Source organism: Sycon ciliatum, chromosome 3 (genome assembly GCF_964019385.1).
Source record: "Sycon ciliatum chromosome 3, ocSycCili1.1, whole genome shotgun sequence".
Taxonomy (NCBI): domain Eukaryota; kingdom Metazoa; phylum Porifera; class Calcarea; order Leucosolenida; family Sycettidae; genus Sycon; species Sycon ciliatum.
In genome coordinates, this window is record NC_088645.1 from 6,098,912 (window position 1) to 6,124,858 (window position 25,947).

The window sequence follows — 25,947 nt, forward strand, 5'->3', positions numbered from 1 at the left end:
TAGTCGCGTGCATGTGTGATATGAGCATGCGCGATGTTGTAGTCGAGAGTCCTTTTGTCAGTCTTCTTGTTCGTCTCTGTCAGAGTAGTCTACCTTTCCGTAATGTCCAAATATAAATAATGTAATACAAACCAGTCTTGTCCTTTGTGTCCTGCGTCCCGGGGAACGGAATGGCTGTGATTCCGTTACAACGTGGTGCCGAAACCCGGGACGCAGAGGATGAGTTAGTTTGTAATGAGTCTGTTCGTCGTCGTCAACAACGAAGTAACTGTTACTTTGAAGTAAACAGAGCGTGGGAGCGGAGGAGGTGAAGAGCTGGTGGGAGCGGAAGACGACGCGGAGAGGAGGCAGAGAAGGTGATGGACTAGAACAGTCACTGTGGACTGGAGCCTGAGACGGCAGGAACCGCGACGGAGCGTGTGGCCGTGGCTCGCCAGAGGACAGTGGACGAGTCTGGCGTCACCGACTGTGTGTCGTCCTTGTTGTTCGTCTTGTTGTCTTGCTCGCTGTGTTGTTCTCTCTCTGTTCAGTTCGTTGCTTGTTGCTGTGTTGTTTCAGTTTGGTTGTTGTCGGTCTGTTGCTCTTCTATTCGTTCTGTTGTTCTCCATTGGTTTTGTTGTAGATTTATTTGGTGCGGCTGTGCGCATGTTATTATTTTGTTGGAGCTTCGGCTCCCGTGGTTCGGTTGGCCTTGTGTGGCGTGGCCTGGTCGTAGAGCGTCGGCTCTAGGTTTTTGTTTGGCCCTGTTTCGTGGCCCGGATATTAGAGCGTCGGCTCTAGGTTGATGGTTGGTTTTCGTTTTTCTGTTCTGCTGTGGTTCCTTTTGCTGTTGTGCATGTGGAACGTGGTGTCGGTTTATTATTTTGTGGAATGTCATCAAGGGGGCAGGTGTTGTGAAATGATGTGTTGTTTTCCCGTGTGATGGCATTCCCCAAACTGTCTCGTCTAGTCGCGTGCATGTGTGATATGAGCATGCGCGATGTTGTAGTCGAGAGTCCTTTTGTCAGTCTTCTTGTTCGTCTCTGTCAGAGTAGTCTACCTTTCCGTAATGTCCAAATATAAATAATGTAATACAAACCAGTCTTGTCCTTTGTGTCCTGCGTCCCGGGGAACGGAATGGCTGTGATTCCGTTACAATCAGGTGTTGGAAAACCGACCGAAAGTGGATCACGTGTGAGCAAAATGAGAAAAAAGTGAGTCGTGTGTTGGCAAACTGTGCGAAAATGAGTCACATGCACTGTGTACCAGGTAAGTATAAAATCATCCAATTTCCAGCGAACATACCGATATTTTCGGCTCCGTTTTGCCAGCAAATTCTCCCGACAAAATTCTTCAATATTTTGCTCGCAGAATTGCTAGCAAAATCGGGCTGTGCCCAGTTCCAAGCCTACTTGCTAGTCCAACTGACTGGCAACGTGTGTGTGTGTGTGTTTGTGTGTGTGTGTGTGTGTGCGCGCGCGCGCGCGCGTGTGTGTGTGTGTGTGATGTGATGAGTTCATCCTGAAGTCTGACTCTCTCCCTTTCAAGTTCTATTTTACTACTCCCACTTGGTTTGTATGCTAGAGTCCATCAGAAGGGACTCTAGCCGTAATCACCAGCTGGTGCCTGTCCTAGCCGGCGGGGTATTGTGCAGTGATAGGAGTTTGAATGGAATTGAATCTCAATAAGATGATGATCAAGGTCTACTCTCCATCAAGACTTTCTTAGGGTTCCCTGAGAAAAAAGGCGATGACGGCTGTTGGGGGAATTCCCTAGTAGACTGTAGAGTAAGAATAAAAAATAAAAAATAAGAGCACTCTGATGTGCACATTACATCATGACACATAGTCATTACTATGTGCTGTCACTAAGAAATGAAAGATCAAGTAGTTTTTTCGTTGGTTCGAGGGAAAGATGCAAACGAGAAATAGTTTATATCAAGTGGTCTGTGTCAAAATTAATAACTCTGGAGTAGGTCACACAGGCATCAACAGCGTAACAGATGGCATGAATGCACGGTGCTACTGACACTGCATGCATGCATGGCTAGCTGAGCTTCACAGCACTGTACAACACTGTACACCAGGGCATGCCATGCATCTGCAGCACGCACTGCGCTGTACAGCAACGCATGCCATGCATCTGCAGCACGCACTGCGCTGTACAGCAACGCATGCCATGCATCTGCAGCACGCACTGCGCTGTACAGCAACGCATGCCATGCATCTGCAGCACGCACTGCGCTGTACAGCAACGCATGCCATGCATCTGCAGCACGCACTGCGCTGTACAGCATTGTACAGCATGCATGCATGCGTGCATTGTCATCATCGGCCAAAGGCCAAAGTACTTGCTATAGCGCTAGGCCAGCACACAACGTACCATGCCCGGCTCAGTGGTCAAGTACAGAGGTCCATATATGGGAAGGGAAAGAAGTGGCATTGCCCGTATACGAATGCAACGCAAGCAGAACGCACTGCGTGCACGGCCGTGTAGCCTTCGTCATCGCCTGGGCAACGGCTATGTTGGCATGGTTACAATGTGTCTGTGTGTGAGTGACTGTGATCACGGTGCCATACACATACACTCCAGAGGTAGAGCGCAATGCGGCGGGTGATGTTTGAGTATGCTTGCAATGCCCTGTAGCTGCTCACAGCCAATGGCCTCGGGGGAGAGTGTGCGGGGACTGAGCACTCTCGACGAGCACAGAAAGCAGCAACTGAGCTTGACAGCTTTCCACTAAGTCTAAGGTGAGTCAGAACTTGAATGAACTGGACAGGAAGCGACACAGCATAGAAGAACCCAACACAACACTGATGCTCACCTCTCATACATAGAGTCTCTCTCACTGCAAGGGGAACAATTACACCACTCCAGTGGTTAAAGGGGAAGTGCATCGATTTTTCGAGTAGGGTCCAGAAAAAAGACAATTTGATATCGGTTCAAATGGCATATCTCTCGCTTCCATACGATAAGCCAAACTTGCCAAATCGCCAATTGTATGCTCATGTTGCCATAGCGACCAGCGCAGTGATGACGTATGAAAGGCTTAGCTCCTCCACAGAGAAGGTCGATCACTGCAGAAATTGGTCATTTTCAATTTTCTTATTGTATTCACGATGTGAAAGAAGTGCTGTGTTCAATGCTGTTAGTGCCGTGAACTATTTATCGCCCTTCTCATGCATTTCCCTAGGCTGACTGTGCCTAGGAAATGGTTTCCTCCAGGACAAGATGCTTGGAATTCGCCATCTCTCCTGAGACATTTTCAGCAAACTTTCAAAAAAAAAAAAAATTCACGGTTCGCGTGAGACTCGGCTGGAAGCCGGGTTTTCCGCATCCGTAGGAACGCCACCACCCTTCAAGGATCAAGGCGCAGATGCAGCTCCTAAACTTTCAAACCTACGACATTATTTCATTCGTCAATCTCCACCACCCGTCGTCTCACCTGGCTTCAGAAGATGTTACGAGAGATAGGAGAGTCGCCAGGAAGCATCACATTCATCTTCAGGAAGTGGAAAGAGCAAGCGGCATGGTCCTTGGTTGGGGGAAATGCTGAACGTCTGATTTGTCCCAACCAAGATTTCAGCATTTTGTTCGTCACTATTTTCGCTTGTCTGCTGGTGTCTCCGCACTCCAGCTTTCTCCTGTCGGTGTCACGTCCCAGTACACAACCGAGAGGACTACTAACAAACAGTTCACTGCACTAACAGCATTGAACACAGCCCTTCTTTCATTTCGTGAATACAATAAACCAATTGAAAATGACCAAATTCTGCAGTGATCGACCTTCTCTGTGGTGGAGCTAAGCCTTTCGTACGTCATCACTGCGCTGGTCGCTATGGCAACGTGAGTATACAATTGGCCATTTGGCAAGTTTGGCTTATTGTATGGAAGCTAGAGATATGCCATTCGAACCAATATCAAATTGTCTTTCTTCTGGACCATACTCGAAAAATCGATGCACTTCCCCTTTAAACGTCCAATCCAGACCGCACACAAGCACAAGATCCTGACAACACATGCGCACAATCTCACCATGACAAACAGTGCTCCATGCACACTGAGGATGTGTGTGTGTGTGTGGGGGGGGGGGGGGGGGGCAAGACTACACTGGCTATCACAGAGGTCAAGTGACTGAGATTATTGCTGCAGTTGCATACCAGTAAGCATTGTGTGCAGTGGCAAACAATGAAAGTTAATTAACAGTGTTAGTTTTGTACAGAGATCTGAACGGCAAACCAACACACACACACACGCACACATGTACACGCACACACGCGCGTGCACACATACACCCCCCCCCACCCCCACACACACGTATACACATGCATGTCCCAACACATCACCACCCCACCTCTCAAGGTGGTTGGATTCTTTCACTCACCTAGGCTGGGCTATGGCTCGGCTGCTGTGGTGGCGGTGTCCGTGCTGGTTGCTGTGATGTTCTGATAAGCCGCTATCAGCTCACTCCAGCGTGTTGACTGGCGTGTGTACTCTTGAGAGTCCTGCGTGTGTTGTGTGTACGTATCCGTGTACACTGTGCTGCACGGTATGGGCGGTGGTGGGGTGGTGGGCAGAGCTATACACAAGCATATTATAGGTACACACACATACACACGTACAGAAACACCTTACAGGGGCGTCGGAAGGTAATTTAGGGTGGTAAGGTCAGCCATATGAGGTACAGTTTTACTTATTGGGAGGGCTGGCTCTGCTGAACATTTCCAAATTTAGAGTCCAAATCAGTGCTTTGGATTGATTCATGGGGTACCTGGGGGCAACAAGTGGTACGGTCATAACCATAGAGTGTCCGATGCCCCTGCCTTTTAAAACTAGTCATGCCCATCAGCAGAGGCGGTGATAGCAACCAGTAAACAATACAATCTCTCTTCCCACCGCTGCTGGGTGAACAATCGACTTTGCACAATACAAGTCATGATGCAAGCTGGCCCGCTGTGAGATCCCATCTCATGAACGGAGTAGCGTTCTAATGAACAGTGCTTGTCGATCAGTTATTGTCACACAGCCCATGCCGTTCATTGCGTGTCCTACTATGTAGGATGGCATAATAGCACCCGGCATTCTTTTATTCGTGAGTTAGATTTCACTGGTCAGTACGCTATAATTGAAGAAAGAAATCCAATACTGTAAGAGTTGAAAGTGTGATGAGTTTAGCGATTCAGTGCAAGATGTTCTCACTTTACAAAATTAATAATAGTGGGTAACGACCCTGCCACCACGCACCTGTCTTCTAATTCTCCAGTACAGAGGAGAGAAGGAATAACACACGTGTAACGTTTCTGGAGTCAACGATGAATTCTCGTCAAAACGCTAGACTTTGTGCCATGTTTAACTCTTAAAAGCTGTGTTCACAACTGGCGCGTGTACGCGTGAAACCACGCGTTTGTGCGTATTTTGCGTACGGAAACGCACCGAAATGGAAATTCCAACATGTTGGAATTTTCAGCGCGTATCAGGCGCGTACCAGCGTACATGCCAGTCACTTTGACTGGCGGGGTCAACAAATTAGTACTCGAAGGTGTCGCACGCGTTAAATACGACTTGGATTCCTGATTTTTGTGAAAGCCTGAGCGCGCATTTAGGCACGCATGAACCGCAAGCTTACTGCGTCCACGCGCCAGTTGTGAACACACCTTTACAGTGCAGTACAGTTTTAAATTGTTGCTCACCTTCACATATCCTGCCATCACCAGAGTACCCACTGCGACACGTACACAGGAACGACCCATTGGTGTTGATGCAGTGTGCCGTTGCGTTCACCGCGCAGTCGCTGCTGTTCCGCTCGCACTCGTCCACATCATGGCATTCAAACCCGTCGCCCTGGTAACCAGGAGAGCGGCAGAAGCAGGCGTACGCGCCCACGGTGTTCTGACACACGGCCAGCGCGCTGCAGTTGTGCAGCTGGGCACTCGTACTCGTAGCGCACTCGTTTATGTCCGAGCAGTTCGTGCCGGAGCCCTGGAACCCTCGGCTACACTCGCACTCAAAGCTCCCAAACGTATTCGTGCAGCTGGCCAGCGGATGGCAGTCATGTAGCGCTGCCACACACTCGTCCAGGTCCCGACACTCTGCCACACCATCACCATAGTAACCCAGCCGGCAGAAGCACAGGTGCGAGCCAACGCTGTTGACGCAGGTGGCGTTGTCATGGCAAACATGGCTGCCGGCCCGGCACTCGTCAAAATCGGAGCATTGCAGGCCGCTCCCCGTGTAACCACTTTCACACTGACATTGGAACGACCCAACGGTATTGGAGCAGTTGGCCTTGCTATCACACGGCAACTGAAGACATTCATCTTGATCTGTACATGCCGTGCCATTGCCGAAGAATCCTACACGACATTGACACACAAACGAACCCGGAGTGTCCGAGCAGTCGGCGTTCACGTCACAATCGTTCAGACTCGCGTCCGCACATTCGTCAACGTTGGAGCAGTGCGTCCCGTTACCTTGGAAACCTTCGGCACACACGCACACGTGCCCACCCAGCGTGTCCGTGCACCTGGCGTCGTCATGACAAACATGGCTGCCCGCGGAGCATTCGTTGACGTTCGCACACCGACGTCCGTCACCGCTATAGCCAGCCTGGCATGTGCACATGTAGCCGGGCGCCATGTTGCTGCACGTCGCCATGGCAGCGCAGTCGTGCACGCCCAGCGCACACTCGTCCACGTCCGAGCAGTGGGTCTGGTTGCCCTGGTAACCGGGCAGACAAGTGCAGAAGTACGAGCCAGCGGTGTTAGTACAATTGGCGAGCCCCGTGTGGCAATTGTTCAGCTGTGGCGTAGCACACTCATCCCTGTCCTGACAGGAGAAGGCATCGGCTTGCTGGTACCCAACAGGGCACAAACACTGGTAGTTAGCATAGGTGTTGTTGCACAGGGCCGGCGCTGTACACCGACTCTGTCCATTGTCACATTCGTCAATATCCACGCAGACCACTCCCGTGCCGGTTAGCCCCGAGCCACAGCGACAAGCGTGACTGCCGTTGAGATTTACGCAGACGGCGTCGGCATGACAACTGTTCAAGCTCTGGATTCCACACTCGTTGATATCTTCGCACGAGACGCCATTGCCGCTAAATCCCGCCGTGCAACCGCAGCCGAATCCACCGACAGTGTTCGTGCACACGGCGTGCTGGTGGCAATTGTGTGAGCCGAGTAGACACTCGTTCTCGTCCTGGCAGAGGAATCCATTACCGGAGAAGCCGCTATCACAGCTGCAGGTGAATGAGCCGACGGAGTTCTGGCATGTTGCAAACACGGAGCACGGTGACTGTATACACTCGTCATCATCCCGGCACGTAAACCCGTCGCCACGGTAACCAGAGTTACACAGACAGCTGTATGTGCCGTGGGCATTGTAGCAGGTGGCGTTGGCATCGCACCCGTGCAGCGCCCTCGTGTCATCCTCGCACTCGTTCAAATCATCACAGTGAGTCCCATTGCCTGTGTGTCCCGCCCTGCACACGCACACATGGCCGCCGAGGGAGTCCGTGCACGTGGCGTTGTCATGGCAATTATGGCTGCCGTCCCGACACTCGTCCACGTTGCCGCAGTGGACGCCGTCGCCCGCGTAACCATGGAGACAAGCACACCGGAAGCCGCCGGGGACGTCACTGCAGGTTGCCATGGCGCTGCAGTTGTGCGCCCCGGTGAGGCACTCGGCAATGTCGGCGCACTGAAGACCGTCTCCCGTCCAGCCGTCGCGGCACACACACTGATAGCTACCCGGAGTGTCCACACACGCCGCATTCGCATCACAGAGGTCCGCCGCCGTCATTGTCATAGCAGCAGTGCTGTCATTGGTTGACTGCTGCGAGGCGAGACATTCATCCACGTTAATACAGTAGGTACCATTGCCTGCGTAACCACGGAAACACGAGCAGTTGTACGCACCTATCGTATTCACACAGTGCGCCGACGGACTGCACTCAAATGTGCCTTCCAGACATTCGTTAGCATCGAAGCACACCTCGCCCAAACCGTAGAAGCCCAGCCGGCATTCACAGCGGTGCGAGCCATGCGTGTTGAAGCAGTTAGCGTCGGCATGACAACCGTGAAGCGATGCGTTTTCACACTCGTTCACGTCTTCGCAGACTGTTCCGTTGCCATGGAAACGAGGGTTGCACGCGCACGCGTAGGAGCCGATGACATCTGTGCATGTGGCATCATCGTGGCACACTGGCGGTGCTTGGAGACATTCGTTGATTTGCGCGCACGATGTGCCGTTCCCAGAGAATCCGACCTGGCAGGCACACGCGTAGCTACCGATGGTGTTTGCACACACGGCGTTCTGCGAACAGTCGTGCAGCGCACCACCGGTGCTTTCGCACTCGTCTTGATCGACACACGTGATGTTGTGTCTCACCGTGTCAGCATCACCACTGCTTGGGAGAGTTGTAGTGGGTATGTTCCCAGTAGTAAGCTCATAACCCTGCGAACACGCGCAGTCAAACGAACCCAGTGTGTTGTGACAGACGGTATTGGCGCCACAGAACACAGAAGTACATTCATTGATATCACTGCATTGCAATACACCATCACCGCCAAATCCCGCAAGACACGTACACTCGTAACTACCAGCCGTGTTCCGACACGACGCGTTGCCATGGCAAACACGGCTGCCGCCGGCGTCGACGGCGGCACACTCGTCCAGGTCCTGACAGTGGGTCCCGTTTCCGTGAAAACCTGCGTCGCAGGTGCAGTCCCAGGCGGGCGGTGAGTTTGTGCAGGTGGCATTGGGACTGCAATCGTCCAGTCCCAGTTGACAGTGCTGTACGGCCATGCATTGCAGACCATCACCTGTATACCCAGTGTTGCACTGACACACATACGATCCTGGATTGTTTGTACACGTCGCGGCAGACAAACTGCAACCGCCGTTCGCCACAGCACACTCGTCGGCATCCGAGCAGTTCGTCACACCGTCGCCACGGTAACCATTCAAACACTCACAACGGTAGGAGCCTATGATGTTCACGCAGTGTGAGTTAGCAGCCGTGCACTGCCCAGGCGTGAAGCATTCATTCTGGTCCTGACAAGTGAATCCATCTCCCTGGTAGCCAGGCAAGCACGAACAGAGAAAACTACCCTGTACGTTGGTGCAGACGGCATTCGTGTTGCACGTACCGGGCATGCATTCGTTTATATCTGTGCAGTTGTGAAAACCATCGCCGCTGTATCCACGGCGACAGCTGCAGGAGAACGCCCCCAGCAAGTTCGTGCAATCGGCCCCCCTAGCACATGCTAGTGTTTCAAACAATGGCGACGATGTCGATGGCATACACTCATTGATATCCTGACAGAGAAAGCCATTGCCTGTATAGCCAGAGTGGCAGGTGCATGTAAAACTACCGCCGCTGTTGGAACACGTGGCGTTGCTATCACATGGCGATGATGTCATGCATTCATCAATGTCCATACACTCTGTGCTGTTCGGCAAACGAGCCGATCCATCGCCATCGTCGCCGATACCGGACATTAATACTTCCACATACCCCGTCATGCACGTACAATTATACCCACCGACGGTGTTGAGACAGTCGGCGTTTGCCATACACGGCGGGGACGCGGACGACGACATCATACGGCATTCGTCGGTATCGTTGCACTCGGCTCCGTTACCATGGAAACCAGCCGAGCAAGTGCACCGGTACGAACCGGGCGCGTTACGACAGTTGGCATGGCGATGGCACGGCGAGAGTAGACATTCGTCAATATCCGAGCATGACCGCCGGCCATCACCGCTGTACCCTTGTGAGCATTGGCATGAATACGATGCGTACACGTTTGTGCATTCAGCATTAGCATGACACGCAGATACCTGTGTTGTACCATTGGCATCAGGCAGGGTGCTTACTCCTGTTGTACACTCGTCAACATCCGCGCAGCTGGAGCCGTTGCCCGTCAGGCCGGAGTTGCACGTGCACACGTACCCGCCGTCCGTGTTCGTGCACGCCGCGTCGCTATGGCACACGTGTGTGCGTGTCAGGCATTCGTTCTGATCAACGCACGCCGACGCGTTGGTAGCGTGCCGGTCGAAACCAGACGAGCACTGGCAGCGAAACGATCCGACAGAGTTGATGCATACGGCGTTGTCTTGACAACGGGCAGTCTGCCGATGACATTCATCAATGTCAGAACAAGCTAACCCACCGCCTTGAAATCCCGTGACACAGCTGCAGTTATAACTCCCCGGAGTATTGAGACAGGTGGCGTTGGCGTGACACGCATGCGTTCCCGCAGCACATTCGTCCCGATCCGCGCAGCCGAACCCGTCGCCGACGAACCCCGCCGCGCACACACAGTCGTAGCTGCCCGGCGGTTGGTTCAAGCAGAATGCGCGTGCATGGCACGCATGCGTGTTCAGCATGCATTCGTCAATCTCACTGCACTGCTGCCCAGTGCCCGTGTATCCTGCGATACACTGGCATGCATACGATCCAGGCGCATTGATGCAGACGGCGTTGCTATGACAATCATGGCTGCCGTCGGTTCCGTTGCCGCAGGACTCGGACGGGCTGCACTGGACACACTCGTTGGCATCCCGACACGTCGTACCGTTGCCAAGGTAACCAAAGTGGCAGCTGCACGAGTGCGACCCAGGAGGGCTGTTGGTGCAATCGGCGTTTGCGTCGCACAGGTGCGTGTTTATCGCACATTCGTTCAGATCCGTGCACTGAAAACCATCACCCGTATATCCGGCATTGCACGTGCACATATGGGCACCAGCGGTGTTCAGACATTCGGCATTGTCATGGCAACCGCCTCGGTCTGAGCCCACACATTCGTCGATGTCGGAGCAGTTCACACCGTCACCATGGTAACCAGGCAGGCAAGAGCAGCGATACGAACCGGCCGTGTTTGTGCACTGCCCGTTGTTGACATGGCAACGGGGTGGTGATCCGGGCGCGAGGTCGAGGCATTCATTGATGTCCGCACACAGCAGTCCATCACCTGTGAACCCACTGTAATGAGAGTGGTGGTCAGAGACATGGGGAACACAACAGAAAGCACTCAGCAATCCATCGCCTGTGAAACCACTGTTATGAGAGTGGTGGTCAGAGACATGGGGAACACAACAGAAAGCACTCAGCAGTCCATCGCCTGTGAAACCACTGGAATGAGAGTGGCCAGAGACATGGGAAAACAACAGAGAGCAGAGCAGAGTGCATGCAGTGCATCAGTGTGAGTTGAGAAACAATTCGTAATCTTTTCACAGTGCAAAAAACCCAGTGCTGCTCAATGAAATCCAGCCGCGTCATTCAAGAACGCGTCGGGCGTTGCGCAGCCCTAGACCTGCCAACACTGGGCTGCGAAATGGTGCAAGGCGCACACTTGAGTGACACGACTGGATTTCATTGAGCACTGAGCACTGTAGAGGGTGACACACTTACATGAGACACTTGCAGGAGAATGCTCCCTCCACATTGGAGCACACTGCGTCGCCATGGCAATTGTGCACACCAGTAGCACACTCGTCCGCGTCCTGACAGTTCGTTCCGTTACCAAGGAAACCAGTTATGCACATGCATTCGAAGTTTCCCGGCGTGTTTCGGCAGCTGTGAGCAGAGAACAGTGTACAAGCAAAGATACATCAGTGCACCTGCACATGCTTTCAACACCACAAGTGCAGCAGCGCTGCTGGTCAATTATACCCGATCCCATGAATACTGTAGTGTCGCGTATAAAAGCATGACCCGTATAAAAGCATGACCTGTATAGATGCATGACCAGCATAGAAGCATGACTCGAATAGAAGCTGATTTTTCTAAGCGCGCCGTGACACAGCAGCACGATTTGAATAGAAGCCGCTCTCTGCAAAGTACATATACACGTACATGCGTGGCAGTATGTACTGCACAGTGTAGACTGATGATGTTGACGTAGAAGCATGTTTTGAAGAGAAGCATAACTTGAATAGAAGCATGGTTCGAATCCCGGCTTAAACGGTCGTAAGCACCTGCTTTTATACGCGACATTACGGTATGGCATCTACTAGTATTTGAAATGTGCCCCATTGTACCCCGTGACACGTCCCTGACACGTCCCTGCTTACCTGGCAAACACATCACAGTCATGCATAGCCGTGGAGCACTCATCAACATCAGCACACTGTAAACCATCACCTGAGTAGCCTGGGGTGCAGGAACAACTGAATTGGGTGTGCACATACACATACACACACACACACACACACACACACACACACACACACACACACACACACACACACACACACACACACACACACACACACACACACACACACACATGTACGTACACACAAACACAAACGCACACACACACATGTACGTACACACAAACACACACACACACACGTACAAACACACACGCTGATGCACTCACTTGAGCTAGTGCATGGCTGTGCTACGGCTTTGCCATAGCATCTAATAGTAACCGATGATGTAATCTCGAAATCTCTATAGTCATTAGTCAGTGTACAGCACAGTGAGACCTTGAACACACATACAGTATGTATGCACTAGATATGCTGTAAATCGGTAATCAACGATTTTCTTGCGGATGGCAAGGGATCCGGATAAAAGAGGACTGGATAAGCGAGGTCTGACTGTACACCATTGTATGACAGTCTGACTTGAATAACAGCCGCGTGTTTGCATGCAAGCCGCGTGATGTGAACAGACTGCTGAATGCAGTTTACATCATTCATGATTACGAGGTCCCGAACTTTAACGTTACTGGACTGGAAAGTTCAGATAAGTAGTTCTCTGCTTGTTAGTTTCATCTTGGCACATTTTCCCACCTTGGTTGTAAATTTATCTAATTTCTTGTACCGTGACGTTTTTCATTTTTGTCGCTATGGCACTGATTTATTTTTTGTTTTCTCTACAAGTGCCCATGAGCTCTAATCTGGTTAGAAAGGAGGAGCAAAGCCGGTTACCGGTTAGTGAGACCTACCAACTACACTCAGTCTTGTAGTGCACTCGGCCGACCTGAAGACTCGGCTTCATAGTGAACTCGTAGAAGCACCAATATCATGGGAAAAGAGGAAATGGAGAAGGGCAGAAGAATGCTAGGTGGGACAAGCATGAATGAAAGCGAAACACAATGGCTTGTGTAAAAACTTACTAAATAGCACAAAGGTGAAATGACTCAATAGAGAGTTTTACTCTCCTCCTCACCCTACCTGTATGATCCAGCAGTGTTTGTACAGCTAGCGACCATGTGACAGTTATGACTGCCTGACGCACACTCATCCACATCCACACAGTCCGTGCCATTACCCGCATAGCCGCTAGCGCAGCGACAATCGTAGCCGCCCGCCGTGTTCAGGCAGGCAGCATTGGCATGGCAATCATGGCCGCCCTCCAAGCACTCGTCGTCGTCGACACACGATTGTCCATCCCCATTGTAACCACCAATGCAGGAACATGCATAGGAACCAGGGGTATTCATACAAATGGCATTGTTATGGCATGGGCTGCCACTGATGGGATTCAAACATTCGTTGACCTCCGTACATGATGTGCCATTGCCTGCAGAGAACGCACACATGGTGTGGTACCGGAGGCAAAGCCGAGTCAGAGCAAGCAATACTGGTAACCATGGCAGACAATTTGGCTAGCGCCGGTGACCTAATAACTGCAGCATTTACATACCGGGTAGGCTAACAGCATCGTGAACACCTGATTATACGGGGCTTGAGCCAGCAACCATTTGTTTACAAAGCACCGCACACACATGTGGTACGGTGGTGCCCCAGCACTTGCCTGTGTATCTTCCACATCAGTACACTCACCAACATATCCACGCCCACAGCTGCAGTCAAAGCCACCCGCAGTGTTGTTACACAGTGCGTTGCCATGACAATCATGGCCGCCCAACGCACACTCATCCAAATCCAGACACTCGGCGGCGGTTCCGGAGCGCACGCTCTCCGCGAAGCCTTGCGCGCAGACGCACGTGAATCCGCCTTCGTAGTTTACGCACATTGCGTTCTCCTGGCATGCATCACCATCGGCGTTGCTGCTGCTACCACCACCATTGCCACTGATCAAACATTCGTCCACGTCGTCGCAATCCGTACCGTTACCGGCGTAGCCAGGGAGACAGGAGCACGTGTACGCGCCCGGCTGGTTCTGGCAGGTGGCGTTGCTATGGCAATCATGGCCGCCGGTGGCACATTCGTCACGATCTTGGCACTGGACACCTAGAGTATAGGACAAGAACGGCAAGTACACACACAGCAGAATGCTGCTAGACATGATTCATACGGTATATAAAGGGCAATGGTGGAGGAGTTGGTTGGGACATGAGTAGGGCGGTCTGTCAATGCACAGCGGCGGTGTATGCTGGACTGGAGAATATCAACAAAAATAGCACCAAGCCACGTTGGTAGATTGCAGTGCAAAATGTCCACAGGTGCTTGACAGTATTCGACAAGTCAGAGACCATACCTTTTAGTTCATTACTATCTCAGAGAAGACCTCTCCGACCATTCCTCTCCGACCATTCCTCTCCGACCATTCCTCTCCGACCATTCCTCTCCGACCATACCTCTCCGACCATTCCTCTCCGACCATACCTCTCACACCATTCCTCTCCGACTATACCTCTCACACCATTCCTCTCCGACCATACCTCTCCGACCATTCCTCTCTGATCATACGTTTTAAATTTCAGCATAATCGAGGCATTTTCTGTGACAGACCCTATGCACAAGCCATATACTAGTACACTGAGTCTTGTTCCCCTCGCTCCCTTGATATTGTGTTCTCCACTTACCATTTCCCATGTAGCCCTCATTGCACGCACACAGGAAACCCGGCTCCGCGTCTGTACATGTAGCATTGTCATGGCAACCGTGCAGCATTTCCATGCACTCGTCAACGTTTGTGCAGTTGTCCTGGGCACTGTTGGCACGGTAACCTGCAGGGAAGAACCAGAGGAAGACAATATGTTGTTACTGTAAGTCTACATATTTTCGGCCCATTCAAAGTTCGTCCTCCCAGGGCTTAAACACATTTCGGCCGCATAGTACTTCGAGTAGTAGTATTCTTTTATTTATAGTGGAGAAACCAAAACAGGGGATGCCTAATAACAATGGACCGACTGTCGCATCAAATGTTCGGCCTCCCCGGGCTAAAACACATTTCGGCCGCATCACATTTTCAGCCTGTACTGCTGCCACCTGCATACACTGCCACAGGGGACATTGGAAAACAAATTTTCGGCCAAACATGACCAGGCCGAAAATAGCCGAAAATAAATATGCGCCGAATATTTGTAGACTTACGTAGTTGATTTGACTACCTTGTGAAGCATGTAGGACTGGCATAGGTATTACATGCCAACCACCTCGATTTGGCCGCTACCGTCCCCGATATCGAGGGTGGTAATAGGCACCCTAAGTACATTTGCCGCACACCTCACGGCTACAATTGTATACATTTTCATACCTAGGTACAGTATGCCATTGTGCCGATCTCAGGTTTGCAAAGGTTGGCAGGCATGTTGGTTGCAAGGTCCAACTTGCAAATGTGATGCGACTTCCTGCTAAGACTACTGCACTATCGAAACAGTCACGGCGATTTCGCCGAGAAGCGGGCCAGCCAAGGCTTGACCAGGCAAGCCAGGCAGATCAGCCAGTGCAGACAGACCAGATAGTGTCACCTGCAGAGCTTTATAGCACCTACACCCTCTTTGCAGTGTGCACTATGTTTTTGTTTTCGCTATTCTCTTCTATTCTGTGTAGGCATGTGCACTTTCATAAAAACAATTTAAAACAAAAACAGTCCGCACCTGCTTCACATGAGCAGAAGTAACTGCCGGGCATATTGTTACACAGTGCATTGACGGGGCACAGGGCGGTCGTGTCTGTACCACCACCACCACCGCCAGTACCAGTACCAGTATGTGCCTGCTGACACTCATCCACGTCCACACACTGCGTGACTCTGCCATCCCCACTGTACCCACTCCTGCACTGGCACGTGAAAGACCCGATGGTGTTCGTACAGTTGGCGTTCTGCTGACAGTCGTGCACGCCCACGGCACACTCATCCACATCTGCAGGTGTAGGAGGCATAAGACGGGTACAAGTACGTATGTAAGACCAGGACTGACGGAAGCAGTTTTTGATTGGTTCGGCCATACCCTATCCTTTCATACTTTGTGTACAATATGGCACCCCAGCCTTTCATACTGTGTGTACAATATGGCAGGTACATGTACACACATGACAGAGTTGGTCCGACCATGGCCTGACCAACCGGACCGGTTCCACCGGACCTGAAGACAGTGCTACACATTGGATAACATGCAGGTTGAGTAGTGAGCACCAGCATAACGGCACCACTCCTACTCCTACTAAGGTGAACAGTGAATCAACAGGCACATGCATGCCCACACCCTGCCGTGTCCAATATGCCCACACCCTGCCGTGTCCAATATGCCAACACCCTGCCGTGTCCAATATGCCAAGACTGGTTGCAGCGAAGTATCGGAAATTGAGACACTTTGATTTCCAGCTAGCATGTTGTTACATTCCTGCTTACTGTGCTACACACCAGGTGATTCTGTGTTATGCTTGATTAGTGACCACGTTACTTTCACGTACATACCACGCTAAAGATGAATGTGTGTACCAGGGTGTGCCAGGGGTGTACCCGGGGTGTACCAGGAGTGTACCAGGGGTGTACCAGGGGTGTACCAGGGTATACCAGGGGTGTACCAGGGGTGTGTCAGGGGTGTACCAGGGGTGCGTCAGGGGTGTACCCGGGGTGTACCCGAGGTGTACCAGGAGTGTACCCGGGGTGCACCCGGGGTAGAGTTCCTACAGCAAACCTCCACTATTGTATGAAGCGTGTACCTTGGCAGCAGCTTGAGCTGAACGAAATGTCGTCAATGGCAATGTCGTTTCCAGCTTGCAATGTGTTGGGTGCAATCACTGTGAACATCAGCTGTGTGCGTGTGCATGCAAACAAAGGGACAAACAAAAGAACAAACAAAATGACAGACGGACAGACAGACAGACAGACAGGGGTGCCCATATGAATACGGAAAAGTCAGTCTTTTTCCCTACCCATCATCACACTTCTGTGCATACGGAGTTACTCAGTACATGTGCAATAAAACCTGCCCTAACCGAACGCCCCGCTTGGTGCAGCGGAAACTGTCCTGATATGACAAGACTCCGCTTGATCCAGGGATGCACGTTCGATCCACTGCACCTTGGTGCACTGATGCAAATTTGTCTGATCAATACAGGATAGGATTCGGCTTGGTACAAGACCCGGCAAACACAAGTCATACTGTACCTGGAATGTCTGTCCGTTGAAAGCAGGCAAGGCCACTATTGCTGGCATCCACTGATCGCCCTGATGTCCCGTCTTGCTGAAGATAACACTGGTTGTCTGGTTCAGTGTGATACTGACGTTGAGTGTACCGATGTTGGAACCTTGCATGTGAAGGTAGAATATTAGACTGTAACGGAAAAAGGCAACAATGAGGGTAAGGAAAAACAAGATAAGCAAGTGACTGTAAAAGGCTTTCAACACACGCCAAACAGAGTACAGGTAATACCGTATTTGGGAGCTACAGCCATTATATAGTTGCAGAGTGGTTCAGCCAGAGCCAGCGGTTCAGCTGCACTAACTGATACACCTGTGTGCCACCATCACAACCGTGACATTCTTGTCACGTCATGCAATGAGATATTGCTAGTGCATGCTAGGCGTACACACACATGCACACACACATGCACACACACACACACACACACACACACACACACACACACACGCACATACACACACGCACACTCACGCACACACACACACGCACACACACACACACACACACACACACACACACACACACACGCACACACACACACACACACATACACAAACAAACACACACAAACACACACACACATTATAATTATCAAATACCTGCAAGGATTTGGTATATTGGCTGACGTTGTCATGTACATGGCTGACAGAAGACTGGCTTGTGTGTTGGCTGGCAAGTAATTACCCTCCGCATACATGAAGTGACCTACGGCAGAATCACAGTGCAAGAACATCACCATTGCAGTCATAAAATATCAACTCATCACCCATTGAGCTAAACAACAAAGAGGGGACGGGAGGGGAGTGGTATTGGATCTCTTTAGCCCGAGACGCGTAACTCATTGCCTAGGTCGTAGTCAGCATACTCCTGTCACCACACCAGCATATGGCCGGCAGAGGTACTACATAGTAAAAAAACCCTGTGAAGATGCGACTGGAGTTATGGTGGTATATGGTCACCACACAATATATGTGCGAGCTACACCCCTGAGCTCCAACTGTATCTACCATACAAAACAGGCAGATAGGCTGATGATTGCGGGTGTGGTTCACAAGCCAATCTCCACCTCAAACACATTGGACACTTCACCACAGATGTGTTCTTTATCATTCATCTCAACATTGTACCCGGCCCATTCACATCCTTGGCACACCTTCCCACAGTCGGGCCATCATGAACAGGGCGTACTCTGGACATCAGCAAGCCATTGGAAACGGAAATTCTGGCAACGAAGGAAACACAAGTCTTTTCACTTCACCTCCGATCCGCAATACACGATCCAAGCAATGGTTGTACGTGGTGTAGTCCAGGGCTGTTCGTGTGTCGCGGGTTGGAGGTGTAGTGAAAAGATGACAAAGCTGCAATGGAGCTTCAAAGTTCTTAAAAAGACGACACAAGTACAAGCGAAATTGATGACAAACTCACCAGCGCCAGTTTTCACCGTATTGTCAATGAGCGGTCCAGTCTGTGATGTCGGTGTGCTGCCGGACACACGGAACCAGTCGAACTGGTCGTTCTGCGACTGCGTGAAGTAGTTGTGATTCGCTTCAAATGTCTCCAGTCCGGCCAAGCACACTGTACATGTATGTGAACACAGGCATTCACAGAGTGAAGGTCCCCGGATTGAGGGAGAGAGAGAGTGAGAGAAAGCGGGCAGTTGTGAAGGAAAGCTGGAACCGGGACAGGGAGGGTTACCGATGTGAAGAGAAAAATCAATATTGTACAATGCGGCTGAGGAAGAGCTATAGGTAAAGTGCATGATTCAATTCAGCTCAACGTGCCCTGCTCGAGGACATTGTGATCACAGACAACAGCGAGTAACATTCATATATCAACTGTCAATCCTTACCATGTTGCAAGACTGGTGGAGGAATGACAGTTTCTGCGCAGCATATCAGAGGAAGAACAAAACACGACACAGTATTGAGATTTGAGACCTCCGTACCCTCGTGACAAAGCCTGTCAAATTTGAACATCCACGCCTGCCAGCAGTACGAGTCCACGCCTGCCAGCAGTACGAGTGTGTGAGCTGTGTATGGCCATGTACTAGAGGTGGAAGCTACTGGTGTGGACAGTGAAATTCGTTGAGAAGTCAAGCGGCCACGCCGGGTGCTGGCCTGGCAGCCGTGAGCACTGCTGGTCCATGTTTACAGTATGTACGTGAACTACAGTGCATGTACGCGCTAAGGCAGTAAGGTCGCCGACCCTGTTCATCCTATCACATTTCAATGTGCACGACAGTCGACAGTACTACCGTAGTGAACTGGTCTGAGAGCTACCCAGGATGTGTACCCATCATGCATAGAACAAGGAAGCGCTCGCGCTCTGAATGGTGGCACGGTTATTGTTGAAAGGGGTGTGATCAAAAGGTTTTTGATTTTTTGATATTACTATATTTTCAAGCATTCTCCCTGAGAGGCAAATAGATGCCTATCGAAGGGAGTCTCCTGGGGAAAGGAAGTGAAGGTAGCTGTTATGACTCGGAGAGGGAGGAGGGGACATCACAAGGTGAAATAATAAAACAGGTGAAAGAGCGCACAGTGCCCCGCTACGTCCCTTTGGTTAGAACCCTGCCGTGCATGCAATGCACTCAATGAACACAACTATCTGTTTATACGAATGACCTATGTTAACAGCAGCACTGCCGTTTCCTAAGAACTCTCCAACTCCACTGCAGCTCTTTCTTTGCACTTGTAAACACCTTCATTCCCTGAACAGGCTCTCAGCTGCACAAAACGAATGTGAGGACTGCTAATATTTCACCCTTTGGGCATCATCAGGACATGGCGAAATACTGGCAGCTGTTTCATTCCTCTTGTGCAGCTGAAAGTCTGTTCGGGGGGGGGGGGGGATGGAGGTGTTTACAAGCACTGTATAGACCCACAACAGCATGGTGTTCATTACCCAAGCAGCACTCTGATGTGAAGTAGAAGTCGTCGATTGCAATGTCTCCAAACTTTCCACTGCCGACGACACCATCGAAAGCCAGCTGGAGTGCAAGTAAAGAACCAGACGACAGAGTAGCATGGTTATATAATGCTACCACAACTAGTAATGTGTCAGTGACCAATGGATAAGACTCAGCAACTGTACAGTAGATACATGTGCATGCACAGCAGCCATGTTACCAATGACAGTGCATGTCTGGTGATGGTAGATCAGGGGGTTGCAAGACAGGAGGAGGAGGAGGAGGAGGAGGAGGAGGAGGAGGAGGGAGGAATAGGAGGAGGAGGGAGGAATAGGAGGAGGAGGGAGGAATAGGAGGAGGAGGAGGGAGGAGGAGGGAGGAGGAGGAGGAGGAGGAGGAGGAGGAGGAGGAGGGAGGGAGGGAAAGAGGGAGGAGGAGAAGAAGGAGGAGGGAGAAGGAGGAGAGAGAAGGAGGAGGGAGAGAAGGAGGAGTAGTAGTAGTAGGAGGAGGAGGAGGAGAAGGAGAAGGAAAAGGGAGAGAAGTATGAGGAAGAGGAAGATGAGGGAAGGAGGAGCAGGAGGAGGAGGAACACGTTGAATGATCTGTGAGAAGCCTGACGTCTACAAGAAATTGTAATGTCAGTATCACATCACCATTCTCTACACTACAGCATGTCCTGTACCTGGAATGTGTTGTTTGTGCTCATGGGTATCCTTGCTTCCAACCAATCACTGCCTTGCATTCCCTGCCGTGTCCACACTGTCTGTGATGTCATTGCTCCACTCGTCGATGACAGTTGTAGCAGACGCACGGTCAAGCTGCCAATCTACAAGCACCACAATCAGCAGACCCCTGTGATGTTCACCACATGTGTGGTTATTTTACGAATAAGGTGGAACAAAATAAATAAACAATAATTGCAACTCCGAGTTTCACGCCTTGAGGACTAAACCGTCATTGTATGGCTATTTTATGTGGCTTCTCAGATATACACTGGGTAAGTTCAGTTATGGAGGTTATGCGAGTAACATCATCTTGGTGAGTCATCGGAACCGCATATAGGCTCTATGTATACAGCGCGAGTCGGCGGTTTCCATGGTTTCGCTTGAGCTAGTGCATTTGCCAAAGCGTCTCAAATTGCATAACCGCTATACACTGAAGTAAGCCCAGTTACGCACTGGATTGGCTAAGCATTATTGTATGGTTGCGCTTGGTGAAATCCGATCCAAAGTGCAGAGCTGGCGCCTTGGACACGTTCTGATTACATTATTGTGTTTGTACATGTGTATGTCCGGCCGCATTCGTGCCACTTCCAGGCCGTCAGGGGCGTGCAAGTTGAGGACGATAAGTATGCGTGTTGGGTCGGATTTCACCAAGCACAACTGTACTTCAAGTATCACTAGTGCATGTATTCTTACCTCTGACCCAAACATGCTATACCAGAAGACTGCACTGCACAAGCCAGGACTGCTCGACGATGTCATGCGATATGACGGTGACATCATCGTTGCGCGATCACCAGGCTTCCGTGGCGATGATGACTCAATGTAGGCGAATATGCCGCCCGCCGTCCCCGTGGTGTGGTCATGTTTGGGCCCAGTGACCAGAGTCGACGTCTCTTCATTGGTGAGAAGCCAGTCGAATGTATCCAGTGGTGGTTGAGCTTGCGTGAAGCTATGCCAGCCATTTTGAAACGTGACTATCCTGGGATTGGTACAGCCTGAAGATTGTACACGACGCAGAGCAAGAAACAATACAACATAACCACTGATCGGGTTTACCTGCGCCTCCTGCGCCTCTCTTGTCCTGCTACCTCGTCAACTGATGGAAACCTGTGTTGAGCAGTTTTGAAGCCGACACCATGGCGTACATTGTAATTGGTTGCCAGATATGACTAGTGTCTGCTTCCATCGCCTTATCCAGATTTCATCTACAAGAAGCAAACGTGTGTGTGTGTGTGTGTGCATGCATGCGTGCGTGCGTCCGTGTGCGTGTGTGTGTGTGTGTGTGTGTGTGTGTGTGTGTGTGTGTGTGTGTGCGTGTGTGCGTGTGTGCGTGTGTGCGTGCATGTGGTGGAGGGTAGGAGGTGCATGGCGTTGTCATAGGTAGAGGCTAAGCCGTGGGGATAGAGGCTAAGCCGTGGGGATAGAGTTGCTGGACATTCAGCACATGACTGCCACATGATGTCGGCCATGTGGGTTGCAACTCCACTCAACCTCATGTGTCTATGGGTTACATGCTGTCGGCCATGTTGGTTCCAACTCCACTCAATTCCTGCATCCATGGGTTACTTAACACAGTCTACATGTGAACAGACAGGAATTGTGTTCCACTGCGGGGACCTTACCATTCGGTATATTATTGCAGACGCACAGACGTGTCGAAGTTCCCACCGGTGAAACGGTGCAGTTCGAACAACACACGTCTGTCCCACCTATCCGATGTACTGCCCCCGGCGATGTGGACAATGCGCACCCTCCGCACACCGACCCTACTAGACACGGTGTTAGTGCAGCGTTCACTACTGCACAACACAGCATGGACACAACACGCACACAACACAGCATGCACACAACACGCACACAACACAGCATGGACACAACACGCACACAACACAGCATGGACACAACACGCACACAACACGCACACAACACGTACACAATATGGACACGGTATGAACACAGCATGGGCACAGTATGAACACAGCATGGGCATAGCATCATGGGCATAGCATTGGCATAGCATGGACACAACATGGGCATAGCATCATGGGCACAACATGGACACAACATGGACACAACATGGACACAATGAATGAAACAAAAACAGCAGAACAGATAACAAGAGTCAGAGCTTTGTAACATGGAAATTGTGGGCACAAGTTATGCGATCGAGTCCACCAACTAAACCAGATTTTGAACAGTCAGACATGCACAATCTAGCACAAAACTGACAAGGAGTACTGAGACATTCCACGGCAAGAAACCCCCATTCCATGCTACAATTTTTTTCCTTGGCTCACCATCTGAGTTCGTAAAGAGTCAGATCGTCCTTCTTTACAGGAAAAGGGAGCTGAGAAAGTCAAATGTCAGGTAAAGCTGCATAGGATACTCAGGTCTCCCACCTTTTTTGCCAGTGTGTGCGTGTGTGTGTGTGTGTGTGTGTGTGTGTGTGTGTGTGTGTGTGTGTGTGTGTGTGTGTGTGTGTGTTGGTACATGGTGTGTGTATGTATGTGTGTGTATGTATGTGTGTGTATGTGTGTGTGGGGGGAGGGGGGAGAGGTGCGTGCGTGTGTGTGTATGTGTGTGTGTGTGTGTGTGTGTGTGTGTGTGTGTGTGTGTGTGTGTGTGTGTGTGTGTGTGTGTGTGTGTGTGTGTGTGTGTGTGTGTGTGTGTGTGTGTGTGTGTGTGTGTGTGTGTACCAGGCTAAAAATAGTGGCGGTCAATTCATCAGCCTTGCAAGCAGTTGAATGGTGTAATCCCAGCACAAGTTGCTATGTCTAACATAGCTGTTCAATATCCTCGCTTCCGCGATGGGCAGGTCTGAGGTCTGAGGTGTGTGTATTATTATTATTATTCTTATGAAATGACCCAAAGCCAGGCAATATGCCTATCGAGGGTATAATGTGTTCATGAGTGGTACCAGCTTCAGAATACTAGTATATGTACTGCTAGTGTTCTCTGTTGGCAGAGCATACAGTACGGTACTTATGCCAATACAAAATGAAGCCTGTCAGGGATGTCTCTGCGTGTCTTATGCAATCATGTTGTGTAGCCACCAACCTAAACACACACACATACCATGCATAGAGATTAGGTCGGTCAAAAACGGATCGAACAAAGGGAAGGTTGATCATCTCAGGGCGAGGAAATTGCATGAGTTGACGAACCATCCAGATTTTGCAGGAGCTTTCAAAACGTTATGTAGGAGCTCTTCGGAACATGCTAATGAGTATTGTCCTTCTGTAAAGTGTAATGATCATGTTCATCATACCCATACCTTGTTGAACGCTGAATAATACACCGACAAGTAACCAGATGTAGTTCAACGAGCCGCTGCGACGAGTAGCAGTGCTGTCCGCGTCCATTGCTTACTGCTCTGCGCTGCACTGTCTGTAGACTCTACCAGTCTCGATCCTCCTCGTGCTGGGTACAATCGCTAGAGAAACCCGATCCCGTCCCGACGAAAACTAAGCGCATAGCGCGCCTTTGACTCAAGCGAGCGCTAGCACGGATCAGCTATCCCGGTTCACTACGTAGTCCATGGACCAGATGGACCAGATGGACTTTGGACTCTCTGTAGCCTTCTGGTTCAAAGATTCATGAAGCAAGAAATTCGCCAACAAACTGGCAAAGAAGTAATAATTGAGCCCTGTGATGAGAAAAGGGACCAAATGGCTTTTTTTACTCAAACCGAGCTCTAAACATCAGAAGAAAGCTGGTTTCATGCAGAAAACGATGCAAAAAACAGAGCTGAATTATCTCAATTTTTGACAAAGCTACGGTCAATCTTCTAAGTGTCTTTTCAGATATTTTGCAGCCATACGAAGAACAGGATCATACAAAACTTTGAGGACTTATTGACACGAAATGTATGGGAATGTTTGAGCCTGCACACAGCCTGTAGTTACTGGCAATTGACACTGACATTTGACTGGGCCAAGAGGAAAAACTGTACAAGGTAATACTGGCATGCCACCACCATCAAACACACAAAGATGGAGCAAGTCCACGTCCCGAGACATTAAAAATACAGCAAGAAAATATACAACCAGCAGCAATTTGGCATTAAAAAAGTTTTGAAGTAGCCGTGAGGTAGCAGAGTCTGTTACATTACTCCTCCACCGGAGAAGCACTAGTAGCGGCACTAGCAGACACATGCACAGCTGGCTTCGGGCAGAGCTCATCCTGGAATTGGTCAGGCACATGCGGGCGGATCTGATTATAGAGGTATTGCTGTCGTTGTTCGGATAGTCCTGGTGCTTGAAGGACTGGGGGCATCCCTGCGGCAACAAGGGCGTCTTTAGACGTGGTGAGCACCTCCACATCGCTGTAGGTGTCTTCCAGGGATGCCTTGACACTGACAATACCGGGCTTAGCTGCGTCGAATACCATGTGCTGAACCTTGCGGATTCCTTTCACTGGCTTGAAATGTTGAGCCAGAAATGTATCCCAGGCTCTCCATTCCAAACCAGATCCAGGAATCAGCTGGGCCTTGTTGCAAGATGCGCTTTCATTGACCACTGCCACCAGCTGCCCCATGGTGTAGCAGTCGCTACGCCGGAACTTTTGCTTCAGCAGGCCAAAGCAGCCATCGACAAGGCACCGGGTATGGCCAGTCAACATGAAGGACAGTTCAATACGGTCATGCAGTCCCATAATCACCCTCCAGCAGAAATACGCTACGATAGTCCGATTCTTGTTCTGGCCTGCGCAATTATCACAGTGCAGGAGGCAGCCTTTCTCATGTAGTCCATAGAATGAAAAAAAATGGTGCAGCATGGAGGCCACCGCGTTCGGACCATGACTCGACTTGCCGTCTTGCCCGATGGTGTCTGACTCGTCGATCAGGTAGTTGACCTGCTGAGGCACAGCTTCATTGTTCACACCGAATATTTGCACCTTACGAGGTGCCTTAAAGTACAGGGGGCCCTCCTGACGTGCCGACTGCGGCAGTGCCACGTTCTGGGCAAAGTCG

At 50.7% G+C, this 25,947-nt stretch overlaps 1 protein-coding gene across 1 annotated transcript; it reads right to left on the bottom strand.

The window, feature by feature from the left end:
* Positions 1 to 1,681: 1,681 nt before the first annotated feature.
* Positions 1,682 to 24,610, bottom strand: LOC135811264 (fibrillin-2-like). Its single transcript, XM_065324474.1, has 19 exons — positions 24,250 to 24,610; positions 22,598 to 22,774; positions 21,669 to 21,970; positions 20,933 to 21,076; positions 20,247 to 20,331; positions 19,192 to 19,224; positions 18,768 to 18,917; positions 17,942 to 18,047; positions 17,306 to 17,471; positions 16,858 to 16,948; positions 15,789 to 16,055; positions 14,772 to 14,915; positions 13,786 to 14,196; positions 13,174 to 13,522; positions 12,061 to 12,156; positions 11,399 to 11,563; positions 5,670 to 10,969; positions 4,364 to 4,558; positions 1,682 to 2,750 (listed from the first exon to the last, which is right to left on the bottom strand). The coding sequence occupies exons 1-18, from the start codon at positions 24,335 to 24,337 to the stop codon at positions 4,374 to 4,376; spliced, it is 8,259 nt and encodes a 2,752-aa protein (XP_065180546.1). The 5' UTR covers positions 24,338 to 24,610; the 3' UTR covers positions 1,682 to 2,750; positions 4,364 to 4,373.
* Positions 24,611 to 25,947: the final 1,337 nt, after the last annotated feature.